The 11,883-nt window shown below is 39.9% G+C and overlaps 1 protein-coding gene across 1 annotated transcript; it reads right to left on the bottom strand.

Annotated features, from left to right (window-relative positions):
• Positions 1-3,283: 3,283 nt before the first annotated feature.
• On the bottom strand, positions 3,284-8,459 carry LOC141336763 (B-cell receptor CD22-like). The gene is made up of 9 exons (XM_073842490.1): positions 8,401-8,459; positions 7,385-7,719; positions 7,038-7,286; positions 6,429-6,683; positions 5,871-6,117; positions 3,884-3,929; positions 3,592-3,669; positions 3,455-3,520; positions 3,284-3,307 (listed from the first exon to the last, which is right to left on the bottom strand). The coding sequence occupies exons 1-9, from the start codon at positions 8,457-8,459 to the stop codon at positions 3,284-3,286; spliced, it is 1,359 nt and encodes a 452-aa protein (XP_073698591.1).
• Positions 8,460-11,883: the final 3,424 nt, after the last annotated feature.

Below are 11,883 nucleotides of genomic sequence, written 5' to 3'. Positions count from 1 at the left end.
GTCACAACTCGCCCGCCGTCTGCTCCTCTGGAGTCAAACGTGGCTAAAATCGCTACGTGCCATTCACATTCCGGGGGAACTCAACCGTGCAGCCGATCAGCTCTCACGGCAGTCCACCCTCCCTGGAGAATGGCGACTCCACCCCGAGACAGTCCAGCTGATTTGGAGGCATTTCGGGGAGGCCCAGATAGATCTGTTTGCCTCCCCCGAATCCTCCCACTGCCAGCAGTTCTTCTCCCTCAACGAGGTATCCCTCGGCAGGGACGCTCTGGCCCACAGCTGGCCTCCGGGGCCCAAGTACGCCTTTCCCCCAGTGAGCCTCCTTGCACAGACCCTGTGCAAGATCAGGGAGGACGAGGAGCAGGTTCTCCTGGTCGCCCCATACTGGCCTGCCAGGACCTGGTTCCCAGAACTAATTTCCCTCGCGGCAGCCCCTCCCTGGAAAATCCCCTTGAGGAAGGACCTTCTTTCTCAGGGGATGGGCACTATTTGGCACCCACGTCCCGATCTATGGAACTTGCACGTCTGGCTCCTGGACGGGACGCTTCAGACCTCGCCGGCCTTCCACAAGCCGTGGTAGAAACCATCTCTCAGTCCCGAGCCCCCTCTACAAGGCAGGCGTACGCACTGAGGTGGGGTCTATTCGTCGACTGGTGTTCCTCACGAGAACAGGACCCACAGAGATGCACGATTGCAGTAGTGCTTTCCTTCCTGCAAGAGAAGTTGGAGCGCAGGCTGTCCCCTTCGACTCTCAAAGTGTATGTTGCCGCTATTGCCGCACATCACGATGCAGTGGATGGATCATCCCTAGGTAAGCACCCTCTGGTCGTGAGATTCCTCAGAGGCGCTAGGAGGATCAATCCTCCCAGACCGCGCCTCGTACCCTCTTGGGACCTCTCCGTCGCCCTCCAGGGCCTGCGGGGACCTCCCTTCGAGCCCCTCGCCTCAGTTGAGCTTAAGTTTCTGTCATTGAAGACAGCGCTCCTGACTGCGTTGGCCTCCATCAAGAGGGTGGGGGATCTGCAAGCTTTCTCTGTCGACGAAGCGTGCCTGGAGTTCGGGCCCGGCGATTCTCACGTCATCCTGAGACCCCGGCCCGGCTATGTGCCCAAGGTTCCCACCACGCCTTTCCGCGATCAGGTGGTGAACCTGCAAGCTCTGCCCTTGGAGGAGGCAGACCCAGCTATAGCATCGTTGTGTCCAGTCCGTGCTCTGCGCACTTACGTAGACCGCACTCGGCACTTCAGACGCTCTGAGCAGCTCTTTGTCTGCTTCGGAGGTCAGCAGAAAGGGAATGCTGTCTCCAAACAGAGGTTGGCGCATTGGGTGGTAGAAGCCATCTCCCTGTCTTACTTGTATCAGGGAGAGCCTTGCCCCTTAGGCTTGCATGCCCACTCCACACGGAGTGTTGCATCTTCCTACGCGTTGGCACATGGCGCCTCATTAGCGGACATCTGCAGAGCTGCCGGCTGGGCGACACCAAATACCTTTGCCAGGTTTTACAACCTTCGCTTAGAGGCCGTGTCCTCCCGAGTTCTGACAGGTGACCGGGAGGACGGCTAGTGTCGGCTTGCTGCGCCATTCCCACGTGGATCCGTGCGCTATCTCCCAGTCTGTTCCCTCCGGCGAACCTGGGTCCTCCATGCCCCTCAGTCCGGGCTAGACGCGGAGTAGCTCTTGACTGTGCTCCTGCCGGGTCTCCTTCGCCCCGCAGGTTGTGGCTATTTTTCTCTATATTTTTTCAGGGGTCAACCAGAAGGCCTCTGTTTCCCTCGTATATCCCTAAAACCCCCTTATGGATATATTGAATTTCTTATTTTCACATGGACAGAATTCATGTCTCCGCCCCCCCAACCCCTGCTTCAGTTTCTGGCATCCCTGGGGACCCCCCTTCTCGGGCCCCAGGGCGTTGGGAAGGTTACGTTAACGTCCGCCTGTTGACACGTCCGCCTGCCGGCACGTGGTCGTTGCGTAACGCGGCGCAGGGACGTGGCTTGTTCCATAGGGTCAGTTCCCATGTAACGTCGAAGTGATTCGACTGAAGGGGAACGTCTAGGTTACGTAGGTAACCCTCGTTCCCTGAAGGAGGGAACGGAGACGTTACATCCCCTGCCACGTCCCTGTCGTCGCGCTGACGCCGGCTCAACCCGGCTCCTCAGCGAAGAACCTGTCTGACTGGCGCATGACGTCGCTATTTATACCCGTATGTACGGGGCGTGGCGCATCATGCAAATGCCACTCGCCAATTTTCATTGGCCTTTTGTATAAGGCTCAGATATGATTGGATTCTAAGCGAATTCCCATGTAACGTCTCCGTTCCCTCCTTCAGGGAACGAGGGTTACCTACGTAACCTAGACGTTCTCTATTATAGATCAGTGTTCGCCCCCTGCTGGACATCTTTGATTATTGTGTCACGTGATTCACGCTTCCATACAGCAGGGACGTCCATTAGAGCAAAGCAGGTGTTCAGATGATTTACTTACTTATGCGCAGAATTTGTGCAGAATATTAATTTCTAAAAGGTGTATTTTTAATTTAAATTTTCTTTGCTGAAGCCCAAATGAGTTTTAATTACTTCAGCAATTCCAGAGGAGTCTGACAGTATATGACGCATTTTAAACATAGAATATGACATTGCGTCATTTTAATTTTGTCGTTTAAATTTACCTAAATTAAAATGCATCCTGAACCAGGAAATACAAACACATTCAAATAATAATGAGGTAAAGAGACCCTACAGCAAACAGATTGAAGAAAACAGATGAGACACAGACATGGATGCGTTCAGAATTATGATACAAACACATGAATAACTTTGAACACAGTACAGGATAAAACAACACGAAAATGAAGACGAATAATGGTGATTTACAGCTGATGCTCATCAATGTTGATGTCAGTAGCAGGAGATGCAGACCTCTGGTGGTAGATTGAGAGTTTGTACAAACACATATGAGACGATCACAAATAAAACTGATCACTTAAAGGAAAAGTTATAGCTAAATACAGAATAGCCTAATAGAAGCTGATGACATTGAACACTTTAAGACCATAAAACAATGCATATCCCATTGTAAAGTAGGAGCTTGTATGCCACCACTGAACATCACTTCCTGTGTTTTGCTGCTGCCCTACATTTCACAGTATATATTTACACAACAATTCACCAGCTTTTAACTTGAATTTAATTGCACTGTTCCACTGTTCTTCACTAATGATCCCTGTCAATCATGTGTGGCCCCGCCCACAGAGCTCAGGATTGGTTCCTTTGTGCTCCGCCTCTTACTGCAGCATCTTCCTGTTGATCTGAACAAACAATCAGACGAAGAACAAATGACTGAAGTTCATCAACAACAACATTAAACCTTCCACAAGATACATACAACAATCAAACCAGAACTGAAGAGAGTTTTATTGATTATAATGAGAAGAGCTGCAGGTTCAGACACTTACTGATGGATTCTCATGTTTAGGATCACGAGTCGTGCAGGAGTCTCCAGGAGGTCTGGGATGAATGGTCTGTGTGAAAGAGAGCGAGAGATTGGTCATGTGATCATCTGATGATGATCTGACTTTGGCGTCTCACTTACTGTGAGTGTGTCGTACAGGTCAGAGGTCGTGGATTTGAGCTCAAGAGCTGTGTATGTGTCTTCATTGGGATCAGAGATCTGCAGAGAGAGAAGGACACAAACATTGTGAGCCAATGTTTAAAATCTGATCTTATCTGATAGTCTGAGTAACTTTACTGACATAATGTTTAGAGGAACTTTTTACTGGATCCAGAACTATAGCATCAGGTGTTTGAACATCAAACTCTTAACTTAATTTCTCATATCATCTCTGCATGCAGAAAGACACTGTAAATAACTGTGATCATCTCACCTCAGACTTCTTCATAGCAGACGTTCTGTTCATCCTTCTAGTAAGACTGAAGAAAAAAGATGATTAAACAGCACACTGAAAGCATTGACAGATTCATTAATAAACTTAATTATACTAAATTACACACACCAGTTACTGGAATAATGGCAGTTTTTATGTTATACATGCATACTTAAAGGAGAACTCCGGTGTGATATTGACCTAAAGTGTATTGAATCATGATACCGAGTGTGAACGTACCTTGCATATTTCATCTTGGTTTGTGTCCAGCTGTCCAAAATCTGGGGTCAGTTAGCCGATGCTCACAACAGGCTGTCTATGAGAGTGAACAGGGCATCGGAAAAGCCATGTAAATAAATCACTGTTTTACGCCATTTACGAGGCACAAAGTAGCTCCACACTTCATCGGTAGACTTCCTAGGGCCCTGACATTTAAAACGAGACATTGAGAACTCAGAAAAAGCACCGGTAGTTTATTTACAAGAAGATTTATACAGACAGTACCTGGGAAAGAAAATCCGGTCGCCGCCATCCTGAACTTAGTCACGATAAATCGAGTGTCGAGCACCAAGGAATTTATCAGGTTATCAACGTATCAGGTTGTAGTTTCCTTCGTGCTCGACACTCGACTTATCGTGACTACATTTAAGATGGCGGCCACCGCTCTGTTCCTGGTGGAAGATGTCTGTATAAATCTTCTTGTAAATAAACTACCGGTGCTTTTTCTGAGTTTGTCTCGTTTTAAATGTCAGGGCCCTTGGAAGTCTACCAATGAAGTGTGGAGCTACTTTGTGCCTCGTAAATGGCGTAAAACAGTGATTTATTTACATGGCTTTTCCGATGCCCTGTTCACTCTCATAGACAGCCTGTTGTGAGCATCGGCTAACTGACCCCAGATTTCGGACAGCTGGACACAAACCGAGATGAAATATGCAAGGTACGTTCACACTCGGTATCATGATTCAATACACTTTAGGTCAATATCACACCGGAGTTCTCCTTTAAACATAACACTTAACCAACATGTAGTAAATTAATACTGCAAACATACAGCAGTTATTTTGAAAGGAACGTCTTACCAAATGTACATCACAAAAGCACCTGATGCTCCACTTAATAAAACACCACCAACAGCAACAGCAACAACAACTACAGCTACAGATGAGAAACGCCTGACTGCTGAAATACACACCAAAATACACACCAAATATTTAACAGGACTAGATATGACTAAATATACGGACAAATAAGGACGTAAACAGGTGTATGTGGTTAAAACCAGATGGAGTGATAGACAATGAGACATTTTTTTAATGGGTCGAACAACAATGGTAACATTATTATCAGTGTTGGGGAAAGTTACTTATAAAAGTAATGTATTACAATATTGCGTTACTCCCTGAAAAAAATTAACTAATTACATTACTTTGTTACTTTTTATCGATAGTAATGCATTACATTACTTTTGCGTTACTTTTTAAATCTGGGCAGGGGTTGCTTGTTTGTTTTTAATATAAAACATTTGTTTATTAGCAAATGTAAAAGCCTGTTCACAGCAGAAAGTTATATAAATAAGCCTAAGGTTGAAGGAAAAGTAAATTCATGAACTGGAGGAGAAGGAAGTTCAACACACTTCAGCAATGAGGAAAAGGAAACACAAATGTTAGTTAATATAAAGTAAGTTTATCTTATTGGTATAGTTGAATTGGATCAACAAAGGTCAGCAGCAAAAGTTAATTGGTTAATAAAATATTATTAAATACATAAAGAAAACAAAAAGTAACTTGCGTTACTTTTTTAACAATGTAACTCAGGTAAATAAAGTAATGGGTTAATTTACTAGTTACTTGAAAAAAGTAATCTGATTACGTAACTCGCATTACTTGTAATTACTTGTACACTTTACATATTTTTTTTAAAATGAGTGATATGAATTGAAATTATCAAAATGGAGAATTAGCATCTTATGTCTGTAATAGACTCACACATGACTGTGACAGTAACAGCGTCTGATCTCTGAGATCCATGTTGATTGTGAGCCTCACAGTAGAAGCGTCCACTCTGTAGTGCACTGAAACTCTGTCCAGATCCAACAGCTGAGCTTTGATTCTCCTTAAACCAGCTGAAGTTCAGAGCAGGTGGGTTTGAATCACTGCTGCAGATCAGAGTCACTGAACCACCTTCCACTATTTCAGATGATCCAGTTATGGACACTGAGACACTCCTAGGAGGATCTAAAACAGAAAACACACACACATACTGTACATATACATATAGTGCCAATATCCTTTTGGGCAGCATGCCAATATATAGCGTTATTGAACTATATGGGCATCACGAGTTCAAATCCAGATTCGAGGACCTTTCCTGCTCCTGCCCTCTCTCTCTCTCCCACTATGCTTCATTGCAACTCTGATCTGTCCTACTATAATAAAGGCAAACTGCCAAAAAAGAATATTAAAAACAAAAACAAAACAAAAACAATTAAGGATAAAATATGTTTAGATGATGTGTAGTCAAAACCAATAAAGCACCATTAACTCACACATGACGTTTAAAGTCACAATATCAGAGTATTTCTCTCCATGTTCATTGATGGACTTGCACTTGTATTCTTCACTGTGATCAGAGCTGATCTTTGAGATGCTGTAGATTCTTCCAGATCCTACAAACGTTTCTCCTTTAAACCAGCTGATTTCTGCAGGTGGGTTTGAATCACTGCTGCAGCTCAGAGTCACTGAATCTCCCTCCACTATTTCACAACATGGACTGATGGATATCACAGGACTCACTGGAGGATCTAAAAGTAAAATAATAATAAGAATAACAACTACTTTAAATTACTATGACACACCAATTTGCATTATCACAGATGAAACCCAAAGCCTCTTTGGTGCATCTAACACAGAAAAAATATGAAACATTACCAAAAATAAATTTAACATCACAAAGTCAGACTTATAAATCCAAAATGGACTGATGGAGATCACATGATTCACTGGAGGATCTACAGGTTTCAGATAAAATAATTACTATTCAGGCATTTTTATCCACTGACAACCTACTGCATTTGTAAACCTACCATTTATAGAGTTCTAAACTCTGCTGGTTTTTTAAAGACAACTTTAAGGAGGAAATGTCAATCTGTACTCACACGTGACATTGAGATGAACAGCAGGAGAGATGTAAGTGTGTCCATGTAGAGCACAGCTATATCTGCCTGCATCCTCTCTTCTGACTGACTGCAGCAGGAGTTGATTGTTTGTGTCTCTTCTCTCAGTTAATGGCTGTGAGTTTCTGTACCAGATGAATGTTGCTCTGTCAGTCAGAGTGCAGCTGCTTTTACATGTCAGACGGACTGAATCTCCCTCTGTCACTCTCTCAGGAGACTCCACCTGAAGATCTGAACACAACACACACATTATATCTAGTGCTGCTGTCATACACTCATTATTATTCAACATAATGCACAGAAGAAGAGTGAAACCTCATGAAAGTCACCTGTGACAGTAAGACGCACTCCTGGTTTACCAATCCATGTGCCACCAGGTTTATTAGTGATGAATCTGAAACAGTACATGTGTTCATCTTTCTGTGTCACATGACTCAGTCTGATGGTGCAGTTCTGCTGTTTATCTCCCAGATACTGAAGCCTCTGACTGTATTCAGGGTCCTCAGACAGATCTGGAGGCTCTACACCCTCTACAGGGTTTTTGGTCCAGAACACTTCCTTGATCTGATGTCCAGTAGGGTATGTATAAGTGCAGCTCATTATCACTGATGAGTTCTTTAGTGCACAGATGTGTGAATGACTGTAACTCACACCCCAATCAGCACTAGAAACACCTGAAACACAGAATTCATCAGAATGAAAATGTTGTTTTATCAGTTACAACAGACCATGAACACAATATTTTTACTACTTTAAAACAGCAGCTTATTACAGAAAATAAAGACCGATTTTCACAGAATCTATTAAGTGATAAATTATATTAAGTTCATCATCAGGTTTTATGAAGGGTGTTGCAGAAAAGCAGAAATAAAAGCACAGTGACAAAGGAGTGAAAAAAGAACCAGGAAATCAGCCGCGGACAACATGCTGCACTATCAAATAATGAAAAACAAGAGTAAGACAATAATCAAAGTTTTATTAAATACCCAGTGTGCGGCTTTTACTCCGTCTACATCTCTGAGCTCATCTATATGTTGAACTCATTTGACACAATAACTATTTAACACATTCACTTCTGAGATCAAGAGCCAAACATATTCACAGTCTATTGTTTCACTGATATTCAGATCTGAACAAAGAACACATCCCTCCTAAACCCCCTGACACTGACTAGCAAATAACAAAAGATTACTGGACATTTATAAAAGGCACAAGTCATTTGATGTATCTCACCCAAACTTCCTGTTCGAGAGGAAATGTGAATACAGGACAGAAGAAAGTGCTCATCTGCTGCTCACTGTGAGGCCTTAAATAAAAGTGTTTCTAATGTGAATGTAACAGAGACTCACCGTGAATCATGAGCAGAAAGATCAGAGGAAGACGAGGAGCCATTCTGACCGACATCAGCATCAAATATATCTATAATACAGCATTAATCAACACTTATAATCATAATTTTTGCCATACATTAACTTAATCTTAACATTTCTCACATTAAGGTATGTATGATATACGACCAACAATTTTCATTGAAGTACCAGTTTGTTTGTCTTACCGTGTTGAAGCTCAGCAGATCAACAGCAGCCAAATGACTGACTGTTTTAACACATGCACTTATAGCTAAAGACAAACTCTTTGTGGTTAACACTGTTTTAATGTCCATCAGCAGAAATATCAGTGTCCCTCCCTGAACAAGAGAAATACATTACTGAACTAAAACTTCAGACAAACAGTGATGCTTTTCTTTAAGTTAATTTTAAATGCAATTACTAAAGATGTTTAGAACATGATTGTGTAAGTGTAACCAGACATTCTGCTGTGTATTTCACACGTTTTTATGTTGTTCTTGCACACAGACAGAGGAAACTCCTTTTCCTCTTTTCTCTGTCACCCTCTGCTGGACATCTTTCATAATTGCATCATGTGATTCACACAGGATGATGGTCCATTCAAGAGGTCCTTGCTGCAGGCTGTAGCGCGATGACGTAGCTGGATCAGGTCCAATACATACTGGACGTTTTTTTTTTTTTTTTTTTTAATTGCCAAGATACAAAGCACAAAAGTACAAAAATGTCAGCATTATACATGTATATAAAAAAAAATAAAAAAACCTTAAACAATATAAATTAAAAAGATTAAACAAATTGATAGTGAGTGAATTTGCAGCGGTGAATATGAAATTTTGCAAGTAGTAATAGTAGGTTAATGATAAAATATTCGTTAATTATTTGATCTTTTTTAATACTGGACGTTGTTAGGCGCATGCGCGGTGGTTTGTTTTGCCGACGACATGCGCTGTATAGCGATCTCTGAATATAATACGACAATATTGTATTGTGATAATATTCTAACCTGTGTACTAGTAGTGATGAATATTTATAAGTAATGATGAATAGTAATTTACACAAATGTGATGCTTAAGTTGTGATGTGATGCTCTACACACATGCAAAATGTTAAAGTTTTTAAGTTTTAAATTGCATAACTTTAGAGCTTTTTAATTTAAATTTAATGGATTAAAAGCATAATATCTTTGTCAAGTATTATTTTCAGTGTGTGTGCATACAACATTAAAATGAAGCCATTTTATTCAGGGCATATTTATTGTTGAGTGGAAGCAAAAATATGTCATTTTATGTGTCATTTTAAAAATATGTCTCTATGTCATTTTAATCCTAAAGTTACAATACAATAAGGTATGTAAAATGCTTGAAATACCAGTACACATCCAGGGGAAATGGAAATAATAACAGCACCAATAAAAAAATAAAAAAGAAAAAGAAAAAAAATTGTCATATGTCAAAAAAAATGCTTAATGATATTTTGACTGGTAAGAGTTCCTTCTTTAATGGCTATACTCATTTTTCCACAGTGATCTACATTGATCAGCAATTTGAAGCAGAACCCAGTGTCAGCAGGGCATGAACATATATGGGGGAAAAACAACATTACACATTAGATTCAATAGACAAACTGATCTTAGCTGTCAGATCAAGCTGTTTTCACTCATGTGACTGTTTATATTGAAATAACAGCCAAACAAACCACCGCGCATGCGCGTTACAACATCCAGTAAGTATTGGACCTGATCCAGCTACGTCATCGTGCTACAGACTGCAGCAAGGACTGACTCATTAGGGGTTCTCAAACTTTTTGGGGCCAGGGACCACTTACGGAGAGAAAAGCAGCCCCTCATAATTATACCACTGAATACAATTTGTACTCTTAGATGCTATTAGACTTTTACTGGAATTAAAAAAAAAAATATGGATTGTTTATATTTCTGGATTGCATGTTTTCTGTTTGCTTTTTCTGGAATCTGTTCATTTATTAAATAAAACTGTAATCTAAAAGCATGTCTTATTGTTTGGAAATTTTAAAATGTATACAATTTAACAACAATTTATTAAAAGGTTATCAAAAATATATTTTAGGGCTATGTAAAATGTATTTTCTTTTTTTCTCCATTTCTGTTTTATTGTTCTCAAATTAAGTGTTTTCGGGTTTAAATGCTCTGGGTTCCATTTTAATTGTATTACTAAACATTTTTAATCAATCGAATTAATACAATTACTATAACTTAATATTTTATTTTTAAAAATCATTGAAAAAAAATAAAAGTTTTGTTATGTTCTGTCTGTTTAAATTTTTCTAGATTTATAATTTAAGAGTTATTTATAAACAAAAACAGTGGTAATCAAAATGAAGGCATGAAACATTAACAGATCAATCTTTTCAAATCTGATCAAATGAAAATTCCATTTAGTTTTTGACAAGCAAAAAATGCTGTACAGCAAAGGTTTACTATAGAAAAATAAATAAAATAGTGTGATTATTGCCTAGAAATATTATAAAATGTATTATTATTATTATTATTATTATTATTATTATTATTATTATTATTATTATTATCATCAGATAAGCTCTGGAGATGAAGTTCTTGTGTTTATATCCTCAGATTCATATTTAAAAAGAGTGAAAAACTGAGCGATTAGGTTCAACATGATCAATTTGCTATGAAATGAAACAGAAACAGTGAAACAGAATGAAGCACAATGAGCAGATTTAAACCAGTACCCGTTTATATAATAGTGAACCCACAAATGAATGAAGGATGCATTTACTGTATATTGCACTTCCATTGTGTATTGCACCCACAATATTTAACCAGAATTGTACTAGTTATCTTTAGGTCTTCAGAGGTCTTCAGAGGAATCATGAAGTAAATGATTGAAATATCTGGATTACTTTATATAATCATAGTATGACAAGAAAAAAATAAAAATAAAATCAGTATCATCTAATAAATATAAATAATATTGCAATAGTTTGGTGCAGTATGAGAAACAAATTAAACTGCAAATGAACTGGCAGTGAAGGGAAGGCACACAAACACACCCCTGATAAGTTTTCCTGTAATTCAAGGCTTTTCCTGTAGAGCACGGTTTGCTTTCAGTTTCACTTTAGAGGAAACTCTTGAGCATTCAAAACAGACTGAATAATTATCAGATGCACATTATATTATGACTTGCTTAGCATTTCTTTTTAACAAATAGAAGAGCTGTGAGTCAATAAATTAGAAGGTGATCTTCTTATGATCTCTGCTGCAAACATTTTAGGTGTAACATTTAATGTTATGACTTTCATTTTTCTTTTTCTTTTTTGGTTTTAAGAGCTACAGACTTATTAACACATGAAATTACAGCAAAACACTTTTATGCGACTTTTCTGGTATTTCATTATTTGTGCAGCAGGTCTTCATCACGCTCTGCTCATCTTCACACATTTGTAAGCAGCTGCTGATGTCTCTGAATCAGTTTGAGGGTTGA

The sequence above is a fragment of the Garra rufa genome, chromosome 6 (genome assembly GCF_049309525.1).
Source record: "Garra rufa chromosome 6, GarRuf1.0, whole genome shotgun sequence".
Classification (NCBI taxonomy): domain Eukaryota; kingdom Metazoa; phylum Chordata; class Actinopteri; order Cypriniformes; family Cyprinidae; genus Garra; species Garra rufa.
The sequence above is the reverse complement of the archived record's forward strand: the minus strand, read 5'-3'. Positions and strand labels throughout refer to the sequence as shown.

Coding starts and splice junctions, on each gene's coding strand:
- LOC141336763 (XM_073842490.1), bottom strand. CDS start 8,459: ATGTCGGTCAGAATGGCTCCTCGTCTTCCTCTGATCTTTCTGCTCATG. Junction 7,287..7,384: donor AGTGCGTCTTACTGTCACAG/GTGACTTTCATG, acceptor TGTTGTGTTCAG/ATCTTCAGGTGGAGTCTCCT. Junction 6,118..6,428: donor TGTGACTTTAAACGTCATGT/GTGAGTTAATGG, acceptor TTTCTGTTTTAG/ATCCTCCTAGGAGTGTCTCA.